Here is a 26,884-nt window from a genome sequence, read left to right as displayed (position 1 = left end):
ATTGTGAGACTTGTTACTGTTTTTGGCATATCGAATACACCATGGGTAGCTTACCAGGCTCTGCTGTGTGGGTGGGATACTCTTGGTACCTTGCCGGGACAGAGGAATTGAACCCGGGTCGGCTGAGTGCAAGGCAAACACCCTACCCACTATGCTATCGCTCCAGTCCTATGTGTAATCTAAAAAGACTATATTAATGTAGACAAAGAAATTCAAAGAGAAAATACTCTTACGACTATGTTGTCTTCACTAGAAAAATAGATAAAACTCACTACAAAAGGCTCAACCCAAGATAATCTTGCCTATTTTGGTAATCTTTTAGTTTAAGTTTATGTGGTTGTTGGGAAAAATCTAAGGAAAAATTTTAATGATTCACCATATTTGTAAATATGAATCTATTGAACTCATGAAAATTTAGATACACAGAAATGTTTTGTTTACTTTTTGACTGAGAAAAATATATTAAGTGTAAAATGACTGACATAATGCTAGTTAACTGCTGAGTTTGCAAGCCAGTCGTAACCTTATTTCAAGCTCCTTAAATGTGATAATACAAGGTTTTTTGTTATAAATAGAATAATGAGTGAACAGCTACCATTGGGCTACACTAGCACTCGACGGGGATGAATGGAGACGTTACTGGCACCCACTCGAGCAATCGAAGATCAACAGGATGACAAGTGACAAGAATAATGAGACTGAAGTCTAATTTAAATGCTTACGAGAAAACTAAGATTTTTGAATTCATAATTTTAAGGTACATGATACTAATTGTTAAAGTGTAAAGTCAGCTTCTGGGGAATCTTTTTTGCTTGAAATACAGGATGGTTGGGATAATCTCTAAGCTTAAACATTTATTTGGTGATATTGGGTAGGTCTTTTTTGTTTTTCCTTACTCCGTTTTTCAGCATAGGATATGGAATTCTGACTTGTGAGGGTTAGTGTGTTAGTTTATTCAGTCAGTGTGATGACCCCCAATCACACTCAGTAGGACAGGACTTAGCCCAGTGGCCAGAGAGTGCTGTAAAGCTGATTTAAAGGTTATTGTGTACTACAGCTTTCCAGTGTTCCTTTGGGATATTCATTAGATTACTCAGAACAATTCCCTCCTGCCCCCTTGGGAACTCTTGAGGTGGGGTACCTGGATAGGAAGTTCTCCAAGGACTGCTTCTTGTCTTCCTTGCAAACTATTCCCTCCTTCTTCTGCTTTTCCATGTCTTTGATTCGGGACTGGAAAGTATCGATCAAATCAAACACAGACTTCATTCCTATAGGCACCTCATAATATTGCTGGTTAAAAATGAATAAAAAGTAGATAATATTATAGCTGGGTGTGGTCCAAAAGCCCCCAAACCAAACACACACACACACAGACACACAGACACACACACACACACACACACACACACTGAGTGTGCTTCTTTCCTCTATTTAGAAGACAACAGAGTTCTGGAAGAATTCAGGGAAATCATAACCAGGAGACTAAACAGATTTATAAACTTCTACAATAATACCTATGCTGATGTTTCATATATATTTATTTATAAATATATATAATCATATAAAAATCTGCACTCCTGTTTTCGGAAAGGTCCCATATTTTCCTCACAAAATGTATCCTAGGTTGACTTTCCTAATTCTATAGTTAAGCTGGTTCTTGATCACTAAACAATTATAAAGAAAGTGAAAAACACACTATATCTAACACAAATGAAATAACATGTTGGTGTATTTCACCTGAGAAATAAGAGGAATTTTCCACGAGAAGGAGGGATGTTCTGTGGTCATCAGGAATCTACGTAGACTATGAATCCCAGAGACTACTTTACTGAGTAAGCTCACTTAAAATTAGCTCATGTTTGCTTTGTATCTTCCAAAAAAAATGTTGGTAACCAACTTAAGGATAATGAAAGTCAGTTTTTTGGATCCCAACTCTCTGGACCTAAAACAGCAACCCGAGATGGATTTGGGGGCTGGTTGAGTATAATCTGCATAAGTTAGCAAGCAGTCTGAACATAGCTTGGAGCTATGCCCTTAATGGGAATTCAATAAATTGCAGAATGTGAAAACTGGCAGAGATTTAGGGATGATCTAGTCTAACCTCCCACATTAGAGATGAAGCAACCCAAGTGTGGAATAAATTAATGAAGAGATCTCTTTCCAGATACATAAAATGCTACACATTGAGCAAGCTATTGTTAAGTCAGGCAGCCGTTTTTGGTAATAGTGTTCATGTAAATATGATGTATTCTCAATATATTAGAATGGTTAAGACCGAGAACTCTGATGCCAGCCTGTGTAGGTGTGAATTTCAACTCAAAGTAGGTGGACGAATTTGCTAGTTTGCTATTATTCACTGGAAAGTTTATTATGTTTGGGGGCCACACCCAGCAGTGTTCAGGGCTTACTCCTGTCTCTGTACTCAAGGATCACTCCTTGCAGTGCTTGGAGGACCATGGCAGTGTCGGGGATCTAACCTAACCTGAATCAGCTGCATGCAAGGCAAACATTTAAATGTTTTCACCCCCTACTATCTCTCCAGCCCCTTTAATTAGTTATTTAATCACCTTAGATCTTTGATCCTTTCTCTAAGAAGCAAAAATATACTTATTTTACTTTTGATCATGGTGGTTTCAAATAAGGGCTGATAAGAGTTGAGGTAAGTGCTAAAGGAAAGCACTTATTTAAACTAAGCTATTTTTGTTATCGTTATTATTATTATGACTGCTTGACACAGTTCATGATTCAGCACAATCACCTCTAAACATACTCATGTGGTAGGTTTAAATCCCTACTGTTTTGTCCATGATGAATCAGGAAGTAATCTTTCAGTTCTCCCCAAAGTAGAGACATATTAAACCTAGCTTTCTTGAAGTGTGAGACAAAATATTATTCATTTTTTCTCCCCAGTACCTACCACATAATAGCTGTTTAAAAAAGTATCTGTTTCATGCATGACATCAGTGTTGGAGTAATTTAGTCTGAATCAAGCATCTGAACTATAGGAGGTCATCCAACTCAGTCTTTTTTAGAGACCATATTTTGGGACACAAATGCTATAGGACAAGTTGGGATATTTGGGCCATTTCAAAACGTTTTTGTTTAGGAAACATTTTGTGCTTAGTTACATGTCTAACAGTCATTGACAAAAATTTAGAGTTGCAATCCCAAGGAATGGTACTGAATTATCCCAAGTAGGAACCCATACCTTGACTCTCAGATCCAAATCTGTGAGCACCATGAAGAAGTCATTGTAGGTCATTCCATACTCTTTTCTCAGCTCACTGATAAGATGCTGATCTACCAAGTCCTCATCATCAACCACTCGCATAGGTTTCTCATTATCTTAAGGCAAAAGAAGTATGAACAAATTTGGTTGTGACAAGACAGAGAATAGTTAGACATGAATGGATGGAAGCTGTAGGCTTCCATTCTGAATTATTTACAAGAACTTATTTACACATACTCAACTAACATTTTGTTTTAACAGAAGTTTCTAAAGTGAATACATAAATATATAAAAAAATGAATAGGTAAACTCATATTAAAAGTCACTCTTCTGTTGTAACATTGTATTACTGAAACCCAATCTTGAACAGCTTTTTAACTGTGTGTCTCACAGTGACTCAATAACATTTTTAAGTCATTTTTCTAAAGATTATCAAACGCCATCTCTGCCATCCTCTTTGTAGTGAACCAGAAGGAACAGAGAAAAAAGGTTCCTGAGTCATCGCTGGAAGATGATTTACCAACTCATCAAGTCTGTCTTGGAATGAATCATCAACCTAACTCAGCAGGGAACTAGACCCAGATACTTTGTTAAGTTTTATTTTATTTAAAAACATGATTTGTTTTAATTATTCAGTTAAGTCTACTATTTGTGTTTATTCCACCACTTTGTTAGAGTCACTTTGAGATTCAGCAAACCTTATCATTGCTATTGAGAAAAATTAAAAGTGTGTTCAAAACTGATCACATTTGGCACCAAAAACATTAAACTGTTTATAATTTTTAAAATGCAAACAAAGAGAATTTCAAGAAAAATATTACCAAATGGAAATTTTTATCTATTATGCATTCTTTCAAATATTATCCCTATAAATAGTTATAATTAAAAATAGTTCCTGGTGATGTCATTGAGTTAAAGGAAATATGAAGATGGGAATTCCTATGTCTGGAAAGCATTTTGAAAATGATGAGAGTTTAATCTCCTTTTTCCATCCCCATAGAGTTTCCCTCCAGCACAGTATTTTCTTCCAACATACTAAAACTTTTAAGAGCAAAAAATATTTGGACAAATAAAACTAATCAATTACTCAACAAGTGCTATATTAATACATAGAATCTAAGGGTTGTCAACACTGCTACCCAATGAGTAAGACTATAGTGGAAATAAGCAAGATTTTGCAGATACAGCGGTCATATAGCTTGACTACCACAGTTCATGGATATTTGACTGATAAACTATTATAGTTACAAATTATCTCTTTTTTTTAACTAAGCTCATTAGAAATGTATTCACAAAGATCTAATTTCCCCTAGCAGCTTAAAATGAAAGGAGAAATAACTTGTTCTCTCTCAAAATAATATTTTTGATGAAGGTGAATAAAAAACTATGGGAACCGCAAAACTATGAAAGGACCAACTAATATCTGCAAAATGATTATACCTCATACATATACAAATTTCAGGTGCACATTTTTATTTGCTTTTATTAAGACTGAATTTAAAAGAATTCCTAGGCCCACCTAGTCAGTTTTTTTGTTTAGTATATCTCTCTGTAAACAGTTGTAGTAGAACTTTATTCTTGATTAAAAGGAAGTAAGGCAAAGAAAATGATACGAGAATAAGCACCAAAAAAAGTGTGCAGAAGGACCTACAACTGATTACATGGCTATTTCTGGAGACTGAGAAGAAGTTAGATAGAAGATTCCAGAGATTTTACTCAGCATGTCCACTTACATTTTAATTTTTTTTTACTTTTTTTTTTGGCTTTTTGGGTCACACCCGGTGATGCACAGGGGTTACTCCTGGCTCTGCACTCAGGAATTACCCCTAGTAGTGCTCAGGGGACCATATGGGATGCTGGGAATAGAACCCAGGTCGGCTGCGTGCAAGGCAAACGCCCTCCCCGCTGTGCTATCGCTCCAGCCCCCATCCACTTACATTTTTAGAACTGAGTATTTTGCTTAGTGGTTTACAGGAACAACAACCAGAAGAATAAAATAATTTTAAATGATCTTTAAAATGACTTCATAATTAATATTTTTAAAAACTTATACATGATATTTTATCTTGGACATAGGAATTGCTATTTTTAATATCCAACATATATTCATTTCCTGTTTTTCTTTAACAAAATTTAATTGCCAGTGTTTGGGGGTAATTTTGTGCTTGGTATTGGATTCAGAGATAATTAAGTTGAACAGAGTTCAATTTTCTGGTTAGAATAAAAATTAGCATCTACTTAACAGATAAAATGTTGGAAACTGTTGAATGGTAGGAAGAAAGGAAGACTAGGTGACAGAAAGAAGTCGGAGTCCAAAAATTTGTAGTAGATTCCAAAAACAGTGCCAAGTTTTCACTTTCATCCCTCCACTCTATGTTCTGGAGCTAGAGAGATAGTACAGACGTAACACAGCCTTACTTGTGACTGACCCGGGCACCACCTGCAGTAAGCCCTGAGCACAATCAGTTGTGACCCAACTCTTCCCCTTTATCAGATTTCCACTACTTGGTAGTCAGAGATTGATCTTGAGGCTTACACACTTAGTATATAAACCGTGTGGACAGAAGATGAAGGTTAGGGGATGACAGGCTCTCCAGCCTCTGCGACGCAGAGTGACTGAGACATAAAAGTCTGAATAAATAGAAAATATCACAATCAGTGTCTAGAAATATGATCACTCGTGCATCCTGGTCTCCCAGCACAGGGTAAAAAGACCTACAGAGGCAGCTACCAGGCATGGCATTGTCGACACTGATAAGAGAAGTTGGCTGGTTTTACAGGTGGTCCCAAGAGAAGGCAGTATATTTGAATCTTGATTTAAATATTTCCTTTGGGGGGGAGGGGGCTTCCCAGCTATCGGGGCTAATTTGGCAGTGCTTAGGACACTTGAACCTGGAGCTGCCCTGTGAACTCCTGCTCTTTCCCAGTCTTAGCGTTTTTGCATTTTGCATATGGATCCTTATGGGGTTGTGAGTCTTTTTTTTTTTTTTTGGCTTTTGGGTCACACCTGGCGATGCTAAAGGGTTACTCCTGGCTGTGCACTCAAGAATTACTCTTGGCATTACTTGGGGGACCACAGGATGCCAGTGATTGAACCCGGGTTAGCCGCATCCAGGTAAATGCCCTACCCAGCTGTACTATTATTGCTCTGGCCCCCAAAGGTTGGGAGTCGTGTCTTTAAAGAATAATTCTCTTAACAGTATCAGGTGGAAAGAATGTTTGGGGCTGAAATATATTTGATCATGCTCATTTAAATAACACTTTAAAATTTTGCCTAGGAATTCTACATAAATAATGAATACTTTCTGTCCATGTTGCCACATTCCCATCCTCTATTTTACCCGACTCTTTTCCTCAGAAAAAGTTATTAAAATTTACAATTTCCCTAAAAATGTCCTGTATGTTCTATTCCTTAAAATTTGGTGCTCAGTGGAGCAGAGAAAGAGTACAACAAGTAAAATGTTTGTCTTGGACACAGCAGACCTTGGTTTGATCCTGGTGCCAAATATGGTCCTGCAGCACCTCTAGCAATGAGCCCTAAGCTCTGTCAGGTATAGATCCCAAACACAAATAAACAAACAAACAAGCAGAACACAAAAATTTGTGTACTCCATAGACTCAAAACATTTTTCTCCCGGGGCTAAAGAGATAGTACAGGAGTGAAGGTGATTTTCTTACAAGTGGTCAACCTGTGTTTGCTCCCTGGTACCACCAGGAGTCATCCTGTAGCAAATAGCCAGGAGTAGTCTCTGAGCAGTGTGTGACATCAAACTTATATATGAGTATAATATATATATATATGTAAGTGCTATACACATATACATATATAAATATACATATCTATGTGGGCTGGAGCGATAGCACAGCAGGTAGGGCATTTGCCTCGCACGTGGCTGACCTGTGTTCAATTCCTCCGTTCCTCTTGGAGAGCCCAGCAAGCTACTGAGAGTATCCCGCCCACACGGCAGAGCCTGGCAAGCTCCCCGTGGCATATTCGATATGCCAAAAGCAGTAACAAGTCTCACACTGGAGATGTTACTGGTGCCTGCTTGAGCAAATTGATGAGCAACGGGATGACAGTGACAGTGATACAGTGATATGCACATACTCATATACATGCATACACATGTATATATCTTCCCTATATTTTGATAACAAAGAAATATGCCTACTAAGTGTTCACTTGATTTCTTTTTTATTTTGCATTCAAGGGCCTTTATCCAACAACTTTTTATCTGACATACTGTGTATACTATCAATATATTTATAAAACAATATTTCTGTCCCAGATCAATGCTACTAATCATTAAGAGCAACTTCATTTATTGTCATCCTAACATAAATATACTTTGGACTAACTAAACCAGATGGGTTTATTCTGCATGGGAATTTTATCATGTTTATAGATAGCTTTTTATTAAGTTAATGTCTGATGCCTTAAGGTAATTTCCTTTGTGCTTATACTTTATCAATGAAGACTCAAACATATTTAACAAGGTGAAACAGTTGATGAGGCTATCCCACAATACAGTTGGATATAAGTCTCTACTTTTAAGGCTCAGTAAATATCTGGAAGTGTAGAGAGTGCTTGATTTATTTTTAAGGAAAGTAAAGCCATGCAATAGACTTTCAGCTAAAGATTAGTCAAGGCTGGAGTTTGGTTCACTGAGAACCCGGTGAATGCCAACTCCTATTTTCCCATGGCTGACTCTCACACTTGGCTGAAAATATTAGTCTTTCCAATAAGGGTAACCTGGGACATGACACAAGGACAGAAAGGCCTTCCAGGAATTAGCTGAGGAACAAAATGAAAGGCCCACAAATCACGTCCAAGCAGCCAAACACCCAGATCACACTACTTGATTCCAATATGGCAGAAAAGAAAACTTCAGTCCCTCTACAGTTTATATTCAATCCAGATGTCCGAGAAAAGAGCAGGATTAATGCTAAAAAATTAGCCAAGGCAGCACCAGATGCTTCTAGCAGTTAGGATCATATAAAGGTTGAGGTGGAAGGCTTGATGATTTTTCCAAACTCCTCTGAAATAAGGAATGCTAAATCTTTGTGCCAGAGTTGGTGGTTAACATATTTGACACCAAGAACACCTGGTGGAAGAGGACTTTCATCTTTAGCCAGCACCAGTTCTGTCCTAGACTAATGCCTACTTCCTCTCTAGACATTTGGATTATAATTAAGCTAAATGCCCGATGTTGCTATATGTAAATACAGGAAGCTAACTGTTGGATTCTAGTTAACCGCTAAATATGTGGCTTTATAGGATTAGTTTTTTGACTGTCAGCTTTATTACCAGGGTAGAATGCAATCTGACCTCAAGAAGCAGTTGTGATGGGGTTACTGTGAGCATTCTGTAATTAGCATAACATAGTGATAAGTACTTCCCAATTATAGGTGCTCTAGTAATTTCTGACAAATTATTGCTCCCTAGATGCTTTTTAGAAATTATCCATTATGACAATTGGACAGATGTTTACACATATTATCTTATTAAATCCCCACCACAGCCTGACAAAGATAATTTTTTTTCTTTTTGGGTCACACTCACTGATGCACAAGGGTTACTCCTGGCTCTGCACTCAGGAATTACTCCTGGCGTGCTCAGGGGACCATATGGAATGCTAGGAATTGAACCCGGGTCGGCCACGTGCAAGGCAACCGCCCTACCCGCTGTGCTATCACTCCAGCCCCCAAAATAATTATTTTTAAGCTGAGATTTAGAAGGTAATTTACTTAAAGTCACACATGAAATAATTTGTGACTGTAAATTTGAACTATCCTGACTCCAGTGCTTCTTTGTACCTTCTATTTGTATAATTATATTGATTTGAAAAATGAATTTTTTGCTATTGTTTTCTCACTTAAATAGCACATATAGCACAGGGATTAATATCCACAAACCAAGACCCATAAAATGTATGATGCCACACTGCACATGAAGCACTTTGTTTTTCTTTGGAGCTCAAGGAAAGACAAACTAATAAACATATAGACTGAAGAACAAAAACCTTACATTTGATCAAGCTTTAGTGATCTGCATATATTTTTACTTATAGACCATAATACTCAATGGTGCATCTAAAATGTTGGTAGGGCATTGAGTATGGGGATAATATAACAATTAAAACACATTCCTCCACGGTCTCGGCCCAGATAAGATCCGGAGCTGCTGCTCGTGAAACAGACCCTCTGCTCGTACAGACTAGGATCCAAGAGGTCTTCTAACCCATTTTGGCACCCAGAGTGGCTTCTTACAGACATGCCTCTAGACTGTGAACTGAACTAAAACACCAGAAATCCAAAACCAGAGCTCATAGAATCTTCATTCTCAGCAATGAAAATAAATTATTAAATGATGCCTTTTCAGCAGGCCTGATTGTTGGGGGAAAATTCCAAACAATAATAGTGAGTTATCTATTGAAATATTGAATGTATTCAAAGTATAGAGAATAAAATGAAGATCATTAGCTACTTAGGTGGGGGCTGGGTGGGAGGGGGGTATATTGGGGTTCTTGGTGGTGGAACATGTGCACTGGTGGAGGGCTGAGGGTTTAATCGTTGTATGACTGAGACTTAAACCTGAAAGTTTTGTATTTTTTTTCTCACGGTGATTCAATATAGTAAAATAAAAAATAAATAAATAAAATAAAACACATTCCTCAAATGTGGTCAGTGCCAGTTAAATTACTGGTCCTTTAAACATCATAGGAATGCTTAGCATGCAGTATCCCAGAAGCAGTATGTCCTTGGACCATTTCACCTAAGAAACACAGAAAGGAGCCTCCAGTCTTCCAGAGCATCACTTGGGAAACCCCCCATTCACCAAAAAAGAAAAGAAAAAAAACCTGTTAGGAGTGTATAACTCATGAGAATTTTAAACTACAGTAAAAAAAATGTGGTTTTGAATTTCAACCATATTCAATCAAATTGACATTATCAAGACATAATTATAAGTTATTTTAACTTTACAAAGATTACATAACAGAAAAATTTGTGAGCTAATGTTATATATATATTGAAGTTAAATGTTAGCTCATGGAGAAAATATGATTTGTATAATTTAAGATGTTTTCATATAAAATACATTTTATGAATAATATGCATAATCATAATAAGGACTGGAGCGATAGCACAGCAGGTAGAGCATTTGCCTTGCACGCAGCCGACCCGGGTTGAATTCCTTCATCCCTCTCGGAGAGCCCAGCAAGCTACCGAGAGTATCCCACCTGCACGGCAGAGTCTGGCAAGCTCCCTGTGGCATATTTGATATGTCAAAAACAGTAACAAGTCTCACAATGGAGATGTTACTGGTGCCTGCTCCAGCAGATCGATGAACAATGGGACAACAGTGCTACAGTGCTACATGCATAATAAGAAAATGATAGACTGGGGGTGATTTTAATTATTGTGAACAGACAATAAAAACAATAGAAAATGTATATAAAAAACATATGGCAATGTCCCAGAGGTGGAATATTTATTAAAAAAAGAAAACTGTGTAGGGCAGATTGGGAGCTTCTGACTATGAGGCTTAACTATTCACAGTAAGTCTTGTAATGTTCCCATGAGAGCCATAATAAATTTGATCTCAGTTGCCCAACTCTGAACTGTATGCCTCATAAGTCTCACGCATCATTAACATAAAAATTGTGAAATCTCTACATCTAGCCAAATTCTTTTACTTTCCAAAAGAACTTGGGTGCAGCTTAGTCCATATTTTCAGTGACCTTTCATTTAGCTGAACAGCTTGTTTCAGCCTCATTAATCTCCTGCCCCCTTGTCTCACCAGAATCAAATGCTTTTAGGTTTGGAAGGTCCCTATTAGGAAATGGGTGCCCCGTAGGATAATGGTTACAGGCAAAAGACTCAGAATCCTAAAGGAAGTGATCAAAAACCTTCCAGTTCTTCCCTCATCAATGTGTCTTTTTTTTTTTTTTTGGTGGGGGGTAGTCAACGTTTGGGCCACACCTGGCAGTAATCAGGGGTTGCTCCTAGCTCTGCACTCAGGGATCACTCCTGGTACTACTCTGAGGAACACCAGGAATGGCACTTTTCTACACCTTACTGATTTTTGAAACTCAGAGAATTTGCATGTTTTTCATTTTCAAGTGCAAAAATTTCAATAAATTGACTTTTTTTTTTACCACAACAAAAAGAGACTTCTGGATATCTAAATTTTCTTCTTTTGATGCCCCATCCTTTACCACGCAGACTCACACACAAAAACCTACACACAATTTTAGAACAAGTCCCACTTAAGCTAAAATATATTAATAAATAAAAGCCTCCATTGTATAAAGATCTAAGGCTGGGGTAGAGTATATTCTTAGCATTTTCTCAAAGGGGAAAATGAGTCCATTACTTAGAACAAAGGTGAGAGTGTAGTTCAGAGATGTTTTATCACTCAAACTAATATTTTATTAACATGTGGCAAGTATGGCAAATATAGTGATATAAGGACTGGAGTGATAACACAGCGGGTAGGACATTTGCCTTGCATGCGGCCGACCCAGGATCAATTCCTCCGTCCCTCTCGGAGAGCCTGGCAAGCTACCGAGAGTATCCTGCCCGCACAGCAGAGCCTGGCAAGCTCCCCGTGGCATATTCCGTATGCCAAAAACAGTAACAACAAGTCTCACAATGGAGATGTTACTGGTGCCTGCTCCAGCAGATCGATGAACAATGGGACAATAGTGCTACAGATTTCCCACAGACCTGTACCTTAGAATTTGCCTCCTCTTAGATATAAGAACAAAAATAATAAAGGTATTGAAATATTTAAGAGAACCTAGCTGGAAGTGGTCGATTTTCATGGTGCTATTGTTGACAGGGCCGAAGATGGTGATCACAGAGACTTTCCTGGTGGCCATCTTGCAGAAACTTTCCAGATATTCATCTCGCTGTTGTACATACATGTTGTTCTCAGCCTTCGGAGCAGTGATAAGCTGGAGACAGGCAAAGGCAATAAAATATTAATTAATAGTTATAATGTCACACTGAGACAAAATCTAAGGACATTATTTGAAATAAAGGGCTACTAGTAACTTACCAACTAAACTGAACTTCTCTGTTGAAGATTTAGTATAATTATGATTTTAAAAGATTATTTGAAAAGGGTTTGTTTTTTTTTCCTTTTTAATGAACTCAGAAAGCTTAGATTTTTCAACTCATTTCCATTTTTTGTTCTTATTTCTCATTTCTATGTGTCTTCTTGAGGTGGGGGGCAGTGTTTGGGCCACACCTAGCGGTGCTCAGGGTTACTTCTGCACTCAGGGATTACTCCTGGGGGTGCTCAGGGAACCAGATGGGGTGCTGGAAATGGAACCCAGGTCAGCTGTGTGCAAGGCAAGCGCCAAACCTGCCATACTATCACTCCAGCCCCATCTATGCATCTTATTTTCTTTTTTGTGAACTCTTCCAGAGAAAAAAACTTCATTTACAAGGCTGTTGTAAACATTATATGCATTATTGGTACTTAACAACTGTTCAATAAATGTTTGCCCCATTTTTCTCCTCATTAGCCTAACTGGTTTCTCAGACATCTGTGAATTTAGTGGCTACATTATTACATCATGTCTCAGAAGGTTGAAAGAATTTGACACCCAGACCTTGGTAATTATGGCCTATATTTTAGAATTTTTTTGAGGTAAGTTTATGCAAAGATTATTGGTCACCTTTTGTCCTACACATTACCGACTAGAATATGTTTATTGTCACACTGGATCTGCAAAGGGCTTGTGTTGTACATTTTTGATATTGGAGTATTCTAGTAGAATGGATTTTTCTCTTTCAAACTTATATTTTTTACATTTCAAATCTGGATTGTTTGTTTGTTATATAATTCCATATATCTTTCTCCTTTTTTAAAATTTATTGTTGTTTGGTGGTCACACTGGGCAATGTTTTGGGTTTACTCCTGGATCTGTACCCAGGGATTACTCCTACTGGAAGTTTCAGGGACCATGTGGGGTGCCTGGGATTGAATCTGATTGACTGTATGCAAGGTAAGTGTCTTACTTTTCTACCTGTGTTTGTTTTTATTTTTCTTTGTGTTAGTCCTTGCTAATTTTACTAGATTTTCCCTGAGTAGAAATATGAACTATATACCACACTCTATTGGTAGATGAGCATGCCAATGTTCATCCCGGAAATGGGATGATATGAATTCTTTTCATAATGATTAAAACCTTTTTTTTTCTTTTTTGGGTCACACCCAGCGATGCTCAGGGGTTACTCCTGGCTTTGCACTCTGGAACCACTCCTGGCAGTGCTTGGGGGACCATATGGGATGCCGGGGATCTAACCCAGGTCAGCTGCGTGCAAGGCAAATGCCCTACCCACTGTGCTATCGCTCTGGCCCCTGATTAAAACCTTCTGACCTCTCTAATCCTTAAAAACTCACAAGGCTATTGTGTACAATGGATGCTAGTAACTCTGCTGATTAACCCTTGAACTCAAAGACCAGCCTCTCTATATTACTTTCTGTAAACACTTTCTGGATCTGATTACATTCAAATTTGTCAGTCACTTTTCTTTTTACCAATCTAGTCTTATAAATATTTATGAAGTTTGTCATTACTAGCTTACCATGGTTCAGTGGGACAATAACCTTGCCTGGAACTTTCTCTTTTATTGAATTCTCTAGCCTTAACAAAATACTCTCCCTTTGGAAACCAAAATGTGTTCAATAGAATTTGATTGGAACAGTAACAAAGATTTTACAGGATGAAGTTATTTTTTCCTAGGTAATTTAATTATTTATATAAATATGATACACCTATTTTTGAGTTTGTGTTTATTTGCTTGTTTGGAAAGACAGGGTGGGTAGGAAATGTTTGTTTTAGGGTGTATTCTCCCAAAATTGATGCATTGATTCATACTTAACCTTAAAAAATTTAAGGTGGCTATTAAAAGACCTAGTGATGGTATTTTGTATTTGCTTGCTAGTGTGTAATTAGCTCTATGACATTTGAAAATATTTTTTCAGGTCTAGATGTTAGCACAAACCTTTTAGCTTTATTTTTCATTACTATATTTTAGGTTTTACTTTCTTTGCTCATAACGCATTAATTTGAAATAAATAAAATGAATGTTTAAGTGAAAATATAAAATAGTTTAAACAAAGCTGAAAGAAAAGTGTATTACTAATGATTTTAAACTCTATTACAAAATAAGGGTAAACTCATATTTATAATGTATTTAGAGGAATCTCTAGCTCTAGAAAGTTTTTCAGGTACTAGATAATTCATAATTATAACTTTTTTTTACTGTGGATCCAAATATAGACTCTATTTTATTCTTCTCATAGTTCTCCATGAAACCTTAACAGATAGACCTAGATGAACTTTGATATGATGGAGTTTCAAGAGTTCTCAACTCTTCCTCTGGTTTTCTTCTCCCTCTGGTAGATCATTTAAAATTTCAGACAATATAGAATCATACAGAATCTCATCATCTTCTTATTAATTTCTTCTAGGAATCTCTGAACATAGTGGCACTAGACCACATAAAATCAGTGGATATTGCATTTAAATAAATAGTTCTGATGTTTATTTTTACCTCATAGCCTTTGCCACCAGGAAGGCATAACCCACCTGTGTGTTGACATTTATTTAGCGTGACTCATTTCCTAGCTTGGGCCTCCACAACCTGGTCCTCCACAACCTCTCTCTGACCTATATTTTGTCTTTACTCTTCCCTTCCATGACCTCTTTACCACACTACCTAAAAGGTCTAAAAGTGAAATAAACATAATTTTGGCAGAATGGCATCTAAAATAGATAGCTGCAATCAAAATTGGAGGGCCTGCATTTCAGGCTAAGTTTAAGTCCAGTTTGTTTATAATAGCATCACAAAGCCCTTTAATATTACAAATCTTACTTTTTTCATCTTTACAATGAACAACTTCCTGTGAACTTCATACTGAGGGTATGAAGTAATGACTGAGGGTAAAACTGAGAGAAAAATAGAACTAGTATAAGTGTGACTGTGTGTATGTACAAGCTGTGTGTAACCAAGAGGAAACATGTTCACTCACTTTCCTGCATAAGCCCCTATCACCATTCTTACCTAGACAACCTCCCCCTTAACAGAATCTGAGTTATTCCTCAAATATAACATCACCTTTGAAATCTTTTCTAATTCAAAACGATAATTTAATCCTTTTAATTACTGTTCTCATTGACATCCATTTGAAATTTATTTTATCTGATGTTATATTTTATATTCATGTCATACTTTCCCAGCTGTGAAGCACTGAAGTCCCAGTCCCACCACTTCTATGTAAGGGGTAGGAATACAAATGCTAGCCTGCATTGCTCAAACGACAAAGAACCATGAGAGAAGGGAAGAGGTCTCAGGAACACAATAGTGCATGAATAAAACTCCCAAGCCATTTTGATCTACTTTCTGATCTGCAGAGCAGAGGGAAGGGTTCATTTGAACGCATTTCAGGGAATCTTTCCCTGTGTATTGTCATCTCTGCTAAATTTATTTTCTAATCTGGCAGTATTTTAATGTTCAAAATGGTAAGCGTTTCTAGGCTTCTCTTCCTCAAAAGAGCATTTTAGAATTTCTAAGTAAACATCGTTGTTTGGAACTTGGCCTTTTTCCAGCTTGGTGACAGTAAATCAAGACATGGATCATGAACTAGAACTGTACTGTGGTTCTTTTTCATGTTTCTGTCCCAACTTGTTGGAACAAGAATTCATTTGCGCAAGCAAAGGGAGCAAATAAGAGTAAGAAGAACCTAGGGGAGAAGATATTTTAAGATTCATTGTTCTCAATACTGTGTTAAGCTCAAACACTAGATATTTGTAGAAATTTGAAAAATAACATTCAACCTAGTAGTCTATAGTAAAGCAACTGCTGTGCTAGAAAAACAAGATGTTATATATTTTTCTATAACTTAATCAAATAAAAAGTTTAATATTATTATTTCTAACTTTCAGGGATAAAATTGAAAGGAATAATCTACTTGATTTACCGGCAATTTAGTCTGCAAAGCATACACAAACTTGAATTTGAACAGTAGGTTAGTAATTATGAAACTTTTTATTAGTTGATGAGTAAAGTAGGTCTCAGGGCACAAAATGATGGTTTGTCAACTATTCTGAACATAGCTCCATATTTAATGATAAATCTTAGCTATATACTCCCCATTGTCAATACCAAAAATAATTAGGTTAATTAGGTATTTAAGAATTAGGTATTTAAAGATTAAGTATCTAATCGGTTATTCTCAATTGGCTTCCAGGAAAGCCAAAGTTCAAGAGCAGAGAATTAGATGAGTAGTAAATGTAGAAATTCAACTTTTGTTCTTAGTACAAAATATTGACAATTGTTTATCTTATTTAGCTGGTCAAGTCAATGTTGGTTGAAAATGAATTTTAAATGATTTTTATTAAATACCAATATAATTTCTAGGATAATTTCTAATTTCCCCCCCCCTCACTTTATTACATAAGCAAGTGGGAAATCACTTACTCTCAGCAAAATAGAAAGGAGAAGGGAAGACTTGATCATGAGTTTTCAAATCAAAAAGCTATGTTTTATAATTCAGGCTTTGCTACATGTTAGCTATATCCTTAAAACACTTCTCAAAACTTCTGCCTGGGGGGCTGGAGTGATAGCACAGCGGGCAGGGCATTTGCATGCACGAGGCCGAACCAGTTTCGATTCCCAGCATCTCATATGGTCCCCTGAGCACTGCCAGGAGTAATTCCTGAGTGCATGAGCCAGGAGTAATCCCTGTGCATTGCTGGGTGTGACCCAAAATCTAGAAAAGAAACAAAAAACAAAAAAAAACCCAAAACTTCTGCTTAGTATCTATAAAATCAGGGAAATACAAAAATAAAAAAACAGTAGGTCACAATAAAACACCTTGCAGATGAGCCCATTTCTGTTGATACACTGAAATCCTGAAAGGCAGAAGATGGAAGTTTCTCTCTATCCTAAGAATAGACACCTGGCTCCACCTGCAGCCACTGCACTTACTAAGGTGCCTGCAGTGTCTTCACTCAACCACAATCTACCATTGCTGCATGGTTTCTCTAGTGATTTGGTGGCATTTTTTTACCCCTAAAGAATGAAATAAAATAAATGGAAAGCAGTGGAGGTTTAAGATAAATTGTACTTGGATGTCAGAGTACTGGAAAACTGGAAAGATGGGCTGAACGATTTCATTTGCATGCAAAGAGTTAAGTTGAAGCCCATGGGAGTTATGTGTTGTCGGTTGGACTTGAACATCTTGTAGAGTACTACGTTTTAATAAATATTAATATAATCACTGAACTTCCTGAATAACATCAGTTCACAGTGGATGGAAAAAGTGAGGAGGGGGAAAAAGATAGATGTTTTTTTCACCCAGAAGCACTAGTCTCTGCAATGTCCGGAGAAACAATCTTTTCTTGCTCTTTGGGTATTGCATCAGGTGAGTTTTCATTGTCTTTTCTACTTCATTCTTATTTTAGATATCATTAGCCCTTCAGAAAACACATTTATTTCTTCTATGATTGTCACAGGTAGAACTGCTAGACGGAAACACCTTCTGTTGGTACTTATCTGCTTCTCTCATTGGCCCCAGAGAGCAACACTGCCCTGGGCAGTACAGCTCATTTCTGTTTGGCCTCCCCTGACATCAGCAGAAGCTGTCACTGGAGTTTGATTTGCTCAAAATGTATGATCAGGGATACTTTTAAAATCTGATAAGACACAGCTGGGTTCCCAAATCCCTGGCTTAGGCAGTTGGGGGTGATGAAAGAAAGGGGGTGATGACTAATATTAGGGAAAGAGTTTGAAAACCCCTTGTTTTGACTGAAAAGCTAGGGACAATCAACGTGTTTGCCAAAAGAGTATGTAATTATAATCCTGATATCTTATTCAAGTTGTCTTTTCCCCCTTTTAGAACCTGACCCTGAGGAATTCTGCATTCCCTGTTGGCTCAATGGTCAGGGTTGGGTGGTATGTTTAGCAGGCTGGGTAAAGTTCTAGGCACTCAGGAGAGCCATGGTGCATACCACTAATGCATTCCCACACCCCAGAGCCAGCAATTTGCAGTTTTCAAATGTTCTCTAACCAATGTTCAAGTACCACACAGAATTCTGCTCTGAAATCAGAGATTCTCTTTATTCTAACTGGATCATTCCCCCTTTAAATTTATATATTTTGAATATAACCAAGCAGCTATAAAATCATTTGAACGAACAGTCTATTCTCTGCTAAACTAACTTTATATAGTTACTTTAAGCCTCTTGTTTAGAAAATAACAAATATATACATACATTACATACGTATATGTATCTCATTATACATAATAAGTATATATGTATTTTATACACATATATTATATACATATATATTTATATAGTATTACATATGTATATAGAATATATAAGTATATATAGGTTTATATAAGTGTAATATATAATATATAGTATAACATAATATATTATATACAAGTATATATGTATTATATATGTACCATGTACATATAATACATATACATATTGTATATAAGTTGTATATGTTATTATTGTTATGGTAGTGACAAGTAATGGCCAAAGTAGAACTACTGTGATGGATCTATGATTCATGGCAGTCAGAAACACAAATAAAAATAGGACACTTGTTTCTCTTTTCATGCACATGTCCATACTCATGTGTCCTTATACCCCAAACCTCTCAGACACCACACCAAACACACAGCATACAAACCACAAACACCTAACACACAAACTCACAGTCATAACCTCCCCGCCATACCACACACAAAGCAACAGCATACAGCACATACACCTACACTGATACCCATATACCACACACACATAGCACACCACATTACCCGCACTCACACACATAAATCCCACACACATGCTGTGTCACACACTGAGCATATGAATCACAGCACACCACACACACACACACAACCAAACTTATACTCATACACTCATACCCGCACCACACCACATATATAGCACATATATATACATAACACAGATATCATAACACATCACACAGATACCCACATCACACACACTCATTTCAAGGAGGCTCAGGAGAAATCAATAGCTGAACTCCAAATTCAGATGTGGGTCTATGGAGTATTGAGGATGAAAACAACTAGCCTCGCTCTCATTGGCCCATTCTTTTGACTTTAATATTGGCATTTGTGTAGTGATGGTGGAGGCAGCCTCTAAGAGATTTCAGTCAGCTCACGTACAAGTATTTGTGAAGATCTCAAAGAAATAGCCCTTCTGTCTCTGTTTCTGTCACACTCTGTCTCTCTCTGCCCCTCCCTCTGTGTCTCTCTGTCTCTGTCTCTCTCTCTCTCTCTCCCTTTTTCTCTCCCCTCCCCTGGACATCCTCCCCCAACTCACACACAGCTTGTCTCCATTGAAGTGTTCCAATTATTGATACAGGCTGAATTCAGAGGCAAAGAAGGTGCCTTGCTCTTTACCCAAACATTAGATTTCAAGCTCCTAGGCTCACAGAGAGAAACCCCCTTTTCCAAGTTATAAATGGAATGGGTGCCTACTAACTCCTTCATTATTTGCATTTGATACAGAGGCTAGAATTCAGAACAGCCCCTGGAAAAAAAGGAACTAGAATCTGGAAGACACTGACTTCTGACCTCAGATATGCATCCTCCAGAAGGACCCCCAGACATTCAGACTCTCAGAGCTGGGAGTTTGTGTGGAAGAGGTTCCTAACGCATCCAATTAGACAGGGGACGGCTGACCCAGCTGCCCTTTGCTGACAAACCTCCTGGTCTCTTCACACAGGATAGGGGCTGGAGCAATGGCATAGGGGGTAGAGCATTTGCCTTGCACACGGCCGACCCAGGTTCGATTCCCAGCATCTCATATGGTCCCCTGAGCACTGCCAAAAGTAACCCCTGTGCGTCGCTGGGTGTGACCCAAAAAGAAAAAAAAAGAAAGAAACAGCACAGCTTTGCCCTTTGAACAATGAGATTCTAGAAAAATAACAACCCAGGAACACACACATCCCCAACACCAACACAGCAACAACGACACTGAGGAGAAATTCACTTACTAGGAGCCTTCGTTTGCCTTCAAAGAGCCCCAGCAGGTCAGTCACGGCCTTCCTGGGGCCCTGCGGGAAGTGTTTGCCGGGGGGCTTCGCGTAGCCCTCCTGCTCCCCTTTGCCTGCCTTCTTCTTGCTCTTTTCCTTCTCGGGCTTGTTCTTCTTCTCCACCTTCTTCCCCGGCTTCTCACTCTTGAGCAACCTGTCCGCTTTCTCCTGCTTGACCTTTTTCTTCTTCTCCTTCTCGGCTTTCTCGAGCTTCTCGTGCTTTCTGGACTCCTTGGCTTTCTGGGGGGGGACATTGCCCACCTGCAGCTCCTCCTCCAGCTGCGAGGCCGTGGGCCCACCCGGGTCGTATTTATCCTCGTACTCGTTGCTGAGCAGCTTGTCTTGGGCCTTCCTTTTGGGGGGCTTGGTCTTGGGGGGCTTGTGCGGCCCCGCCTTGGGCTCCCGCCGGTCGGTGCGGTTGTCCCGCACGCGGCCGGCGCCCCCTCGGGGGCTGTGCTCCGAACCGGTGGCGGGAGGGGCGCTGGGGATGCTCTCCAGGCCCGGGGTCTTGCCGGGCCTCCGGGTGTTCTGCGGCCTCTCGCGGGGGGCCTCCTTACGGGGAGGAGGGGAGAGAGTCTCCGCAGGCGCCGGCCCCCCGACAGTGGTCACTTCGGCGGTAGCCGGGGCCCTGTGCGTGTCTAAGGGAGGGTGGGCCCGGGCTGTCCAGGGCCTCTGCGTGGTGGGAAAGAACGTGGTGGTGGTGGTGGTGGCAGTGGTGGTGGTGGTGGTGGTGATGGGGGTGGGCCTTGCAGCGACGGTGACCGCCCGCGAGGTGGTCCGAGTGGCTGTGGTGGCCGGCGCAGGGGGCAGGGTGGTGACCCTGGGTGTCGGGGACGGGGCGGGGGAGGCGGCCGTCGTGGTGGCGGGCTTCCTCCAGACCTTGCGCGTGGGGGCCACCTGCGCCCGCCTCGGCTCCTCCTTCCTCTTCTCGGCGCTCAGGCCTGGCCTCCCTGCCTCCGGCGCGGCGTCCTCCTGCACCACCTGGCCCTCCAGCCCCGACGCCTTGCACTTCTGCACGAAGCCCTTCTGGCGGATCTTCTCTATCTTGCGGATGGGGCCCTGGTCAATGAGCTCGTACAGGGCCTCCAGCCGGACGGGATACGGGTAGCGCTCCTCCACCTGCAGCGTCTTCTTCAGCAGCACCATGCCGAACTTGCCCTTCTCCAGTTTCAGGAAGCTCATGAGCTTGGGGACCAGGCCGGGCTCCAGGCGCTGCTCGAGCACGCGGCCCTCGCTGGTGATGCGGCGCACCTGGCCGCCTTCCTCGCCCGCCTCGTGGAACAGCACGATCTGCTGGATGTGCCTCTCGGCCAGCTCGCAGTACACGTCGTCCTTCAGGAGGCTCATCATCAGGCGGTAGTAACCGTCGGACGCGTGTGGGGCCGAGATGACCCACACGCGGTTCTTCCCTGCGAAGCTGGCCAGGATGTTGGGGGAGCTGGAGCTCGAGGGGAAGCGCAGCATCCGCGTGCGAGCCGAGGAGCCCTCGTCTCGGACCATCTCCCGGGCTGGGTTCCTGGCTGGGTGGGGTCTCTGCTCGGGTCTCTCCGGGGCCCCCCGCAGACCCCCCGGGGCTGGCACCGCCGTAGTCCGGGCTATCCTCATTACTGGCATGCTTCTTCTGGGGAGAGGCTGAAGGTTGGCTTCTGCCGCAGTGGTTCTCCCCATGCCCTGAGACCTCCCCGTGTGCCTCAGAAACCCGGCCGGCCTACCGTTGGCAGGGGGAAAGAGGGGTGCTCTGCGGCTTCCGTGACTCCCCCGGTTCGTGGCCTGCGCGTGGGATTCCGAGCTGCACACCAGCCATACTGCCAACAGCATGGTCCAACTGGGTCCCATTCTTCGCGTCATTGTGCAGTCCACTGGGGGAGGCGGCAGGTCCAGAGGCAGAAAAGGAATGGGGGAGTGAGGGAAGGAAGAAAATTATTTAATTGCAAACAGGGCTGGCTGGGCATTTTCTCTTTCTCTAACTTGGACAAGGAGAGGGGGAAGGGATGTTTTTTAAAAAAGAAGGGAGGTCAGGGAATGGAAAATCAGATGAAATCCTGCTGCTTTGAAGCGCCTAAAATTTGCCGATGCTTCCCAGAGACAGCTACATTAAACATGCTCAAAACGTGCTCGCACTATTTCCACGGGCTCCCTGAATCTTCAGAGAGACTGCGCAGGGATCCTATTAAATATGACAATATCTACATTTCATTTCTTCACGCAAACAACAAAGAAACACACATAGATACACATAGACACACACAGATACACACACAGACATACACACACACAAAGACAGAAAAAGTTACACACTTACATTGTGGCTCATAGAGATGGAATGCAGAGGGTTTCAAAGCAATCTGAAGTGTGGTCCCAGGACAGTTTCCTAGATGCAACACTTTCCCTCTTTCTCCTGCTCAAGGCTGAGAGATACAAAGGGGGAGAGGGTGTGCCTCGCTCCGGCTCCCAAAGTAACACCCCAGACCCACAGCCTGTCGCGACCTGAGAACCCAGTTGCTTTCTTCTTTTCTTCCTGGCTGTGACTTTTTACCTTCTTGACAAGTAAGATGAGGTGAAAAGAGCGGTCTTTTGAAATCTTTGCATCTCCATTTGTCCCGAACCTCTGCCGGTCTTGTGTCTGCAGTGTCAGTCCCCGTGCTGACTCAGGATGTTCCTTAATGTGGAGCCCCAGCTATTTTGGAATCTTGCTCTTTCTCTTTGGAGAGTTCAGGAACCTTCTTATCACTCGTTCTCCCACAGTCCGGCTCAGTCTCTTTGTCTCAGGCGTAAAAGCACAGGGATTAATATGTTTTCCAGGCTGAGGGAAAACACAGGAATGTGATGTTGAAACAGGACTTTTCCCCCTCTTTCTGCGTTTCTTGTCTCTTTATTTCTTCCCACCTATTTCTTTTTTGCCTCCTTCTCCTTTTTTCCCCCTTCCTTCTTTTTCTCCTTCCTCTTGCCTGGATTCAGTCCCAGAAATGCCAGGACAACTTTAGTTTTGATCCAAACCAAATTCAAACAACAGCAGCCACTGGAAATCAAGGAAACTTCACTAAGAATTTAACAGATCAGCAAAACACCGCCTCCTTCTCATTTCAGCGAGTTGAGAGAGAGTTGGTAGGGTAGGGTAGGGAAGGGAGGGTGAGAGCTGTTCTTTGGGGTGGGGGAGAGTTTTGAAACACTACACATCATCATAAATCACTTTAGAATAGGATGGCTGCAGACTTAACCCCTTCTATACCAAATCACCAGGAGACTTTCTCTTGCTAGCTGTACTTTGAAAAAGGGAAAATCCTCAGATTCTGTATGTGGCTACTTGGTTTTCCTTGAGACAGATACTTACTGGGTCAGGATGCTTGAGCCCACAGACACTGACAATGTGTGTAATTCAGCATGTACATTTTCCCTCATTGCCCCTGCCTCATGTATTCAGTGTGAGGTTGGAAAAGTCCATGGAAAACATGACGGGGTTGTTTTTATTTTATGCTAATTGGGGATCGTATTACTATGTTCTTGTTCTTAGTTTTTCCTTGGCATGGAAGGAAGCTGGTAAAAGGTTAGAAATGCAGGCAATGGCTGTTGTTCCCCCGAGAGCGTGAATGTCTGCCTGTATATCAGAGAGAGGACATTGTGATATAGAATCTCAGTCCTGACTGAAAATGTTAGTTGAATTTCCTCAGTGGCTGTGAGTCTGCGTGTGTGTGAGTGTGTGTGTGTGTTTGTGTGTGTGTTGCTTCAGAGGCTTCAAGTATTTAGAGGGTTTTAATCAATCCTTAGAAATGTCCATATCAGGTTCCATTGGAGAGAATTTAGATAGCTCCATGGTCCATCTCTTGGACAGGCATTCAGCTTTTATAGAGGAGGAATGATGCCTCAGATTATGCAGACTTTCCTCCCAGTCTTTCTAAGACTGTTTCTGTTGTATTAACTGTCACAGATAAGAGTGAATCTGAGTTTGCAGAAGTTCTTGCAAAGGAAGCTGTGCTAATAGCTACTCTCACTAGTTAAAGCCTAGTTCCTTATTTCTACCCCTTGATCAGCCACATCTCCAGCCAGACTAGTCATTTGGCTTTCTTTTACATAAGCACTGGACTCTGAATTGGAGACTTAGATGGGGATAGAATGTACAGCTCTCAGTATATAGCTTGAATATAGAGAAATCCCTAGAAGGAAGACCCTGCCATCATGCCTTTTGCGCACTTGTGAGCAGTGTAATAAAGGTGGGCTTCAAATAGTGACCCTTTGTCCTTTGTCGGTGAAGACTTCCCCTTTGAAGGGCTTCAACCTATTAAGTTGATCAAATGCTTCATACTAGACAATCCTGGATATTATTACCTTTCACATTTCATAGTGTGCTTCACACTACCCGTTAGAGGCCTTTCTCTCTTCTTTTCCTTTCCCTTTGTCAACAACAACCCCCACTTATTGACCATTTTTATTTGACATTCTGATCTAGGTATTTCCATATATTCTTTGTCTCAACCTTCACAACAACCCCTAGGAGACAAATAAGATGATCCTCATTTCAATGGGAATTTAAACTGAGACCTATTGAGTTTAAATAAATTCCCTAGTGTCACACAATAGCAGTTGGTCTGAAATTTGAAAGAAGGTTTGGGACAAACAAAGCAAACATGGGATTCTGTCTTCTTTCATTTACTCCCCATTGGATTTATTTCTCCTTTTTCATTACTTCCTTTTTACTCTGTTTCCTATATTCAATGGAGAGTTTCACTTATCAACTTAAGACTCCTACTTTCTGGAATAATTGTGTAGAAACATTTTTACCTTTCTAAATAGACCCCTGGACTAGAGCTATAGCACAGCATGTAGGATGTTGGCCTTGCACGCAGTTGACCTGGGTTCAATTCCTCCATCCCTCTCGGAGAGCCCAGCAAGCTACCGAGTATCCCACCCGCACGGCAGAGCCTGGCAGGCTACCAGTGGCGTATTCGATATGCCTAAAACAGTAACAATAAGTCTCACAATGAAGACGTTACTGGTGTCCGCTCAAGCAAATCTATGAGCAACTGGACGACAGTGCTCCAGTGCTACAGTGCTTAATAGACCCTAAAAGCCTTTTATCCTTTCCCATGAATAATTCACCAACCTCTCAGCTATATGTACATCATCTATCATGTGTGCCCTGATAAAATTTGAATATCGCTCTCTGGGTATTGGTGTTGATGCAGCCAGTCTCACTGCTCTTCCTCCTGGGGGTCTGGCTTTTCTTGTTTCATGAGTTTCGGCCAGTAGGTGGCAGAACATACACACAGGGAAGGGCCTCTTCTCTTTGACCTCCCTAGTTTGCTGAGGACTCAGACACCCTCACAAAATTAGGGGTCTCTCATGCTTGCTCAGTATTTTTAAACTCCAGTACCTACAGACTACTCTGGGGCACAGAATTATATATTAGGGAAACACATGCTGAAAAAACACATATAGGTGCTGGAGTGATAGCACAGCTGGTAGGGCGTTTACCTTGCACATGCCGACCCGGGATCGATTCCCAGCATCGCATATGGTCCCCTGAGCACCACCCAGGAGTAATTCATGAGTGCATGAGCCACGAGTGACCTCTGTGCATTTTGCTGGGTGTGACCCAAAAAGCAAAAGAAAGAAAAAGGAAAGAAAGAAAGAAAGAAAGAAAGAAAGAAAGAAAGAAAGAAAGAAAGAAAGAAAGAAAGAAAGGAAGGAAGGAAGGAAGGAAGGAAGGAAGGAAGGAAGGAAGGAAGGAAGGAAGAAAGAAAGAGAGGAAGGAAGGAAGGAAGGAAGAAAGAAAGATAGAGAGAAAGAAAGAAAGAAACAAAAGAAAAAGAAAGAAAGAAAGAAAGAAAGAAAGAAAGAAAGAAAGAAAGAAAGAAAGAAAGAAAGAAAGAAAGAAAGAAAGAAAGAAAGAAAGAAAGAAAGAAAGAAAGAAAGAAAGAAAGAAAGAAAGAAAGAAAGAAAGAAAGAAAGAAAGAAAGAACACATGTAGATGCTAGTTAGCTTCTGCCCCTCTTTGGAGAAACTAATAATCTGAGGTTTGAATGGATTCTCAACTTTTAGTCCATGATTAAAGAGCCTGTATTAATAAAGACCTTCCCCTTAGACTTATATTTTTAAAAACTTTTTCTGTATTCTAAGAAAGAAACATTAACCAATAAGCATCAGTAGCTATGTAGTTGATTTCCTTATACAGGATAACTCTCTCTGTTATGAAACTGGATTCAAAACTATTTCAGGCAACTGCTCTATTGACTGAAAAACATCATTTGTTTAAGAGGAAATCAGACCAAAAAAAATGAGGAAAGATATTCAAGCTTTTCAATTGTGGTCTTAGGTGAAAACCACTTTTTGCTGTGTGATAACCAGATCTTCCCGTGGGTGGGGCTTGGGACAACAGTTGATTTATTTATCTCTGTATTTTATAATGATGTAACAGAGATGGATTGGAGCGATAGCACAGTGCATGTGACTGACCCGGGTTCAAATCCTCCGTCCCTCTCAGAGAGCCCGGCAAGCTACCAAGAGTATTGCCCACAAGGCAGAGCCTAGCAAGCTACCTGTGGCACATTCAAT

At 40.4% G+C, this 26,884-nt stretch overlaps 1 protein-coding gene across 1 annotated transcript in view; it reads right to left on the bottom strand.

Moving 5' to 3' along the window:
• The window catches only part of CCDC80 (coiled-coil domain containing 80), a 32,367-nt gene extending 9,599 nt beyond the window's left edge, over positions 1 to 22,768 (bottom strand). The window contains exons 1-5 of the mRNA XM_055125190.1: positions 22,638 to 22,768; positions 20,297 to 22,194; positions 12,033 to 12,189; positions 3,209 to 3,345; positions 1,142 to 1,290 (exon numbers count right to left, since the gene is read on the bottom strand). Of these exons, the coding sequence (XP_054981165.1) occupies positions 1,142 to 1,290; positions 3,209 to 3,345; positions 12,033 to 12,189; positions 20,297 to 22,183 (2,330 nt within the window). The 5' untranslated portion in view covers positions 22,184 to 22,194; positions 22,638 to 22,768. The remainder of the gene's footprint in view (positions 1 to 1,141; positions 1,291 to 3,208; positions 3,346 to 12,032; positions 12,190 to 20,296; positions 22,195 to 22,637) is intronic.
• Between the last annotated feature and the right edge of the window lie 4,116 nt (positions 22,769 to 26,884).

The sequence above is a fragment of the Sorex araneus genome, chromosome 2 (genome assembly GCF_027595985.1).
Source record: "Sorex araneus isolate mSorAra2 chromosome 2, mSorAra2.pri, whole genome shotgun sequence".
Lineage (NCBI taxonomy): Eukaryota > Metazoa > Chordata > Mammalia > Eulipotyphla > Soricidae > Sorex > Sorex araneus.
Note: the sequence above shows the minus strand (reverse complement) of the source record. Positions and strands in the feature narration are given on the sequence as shown.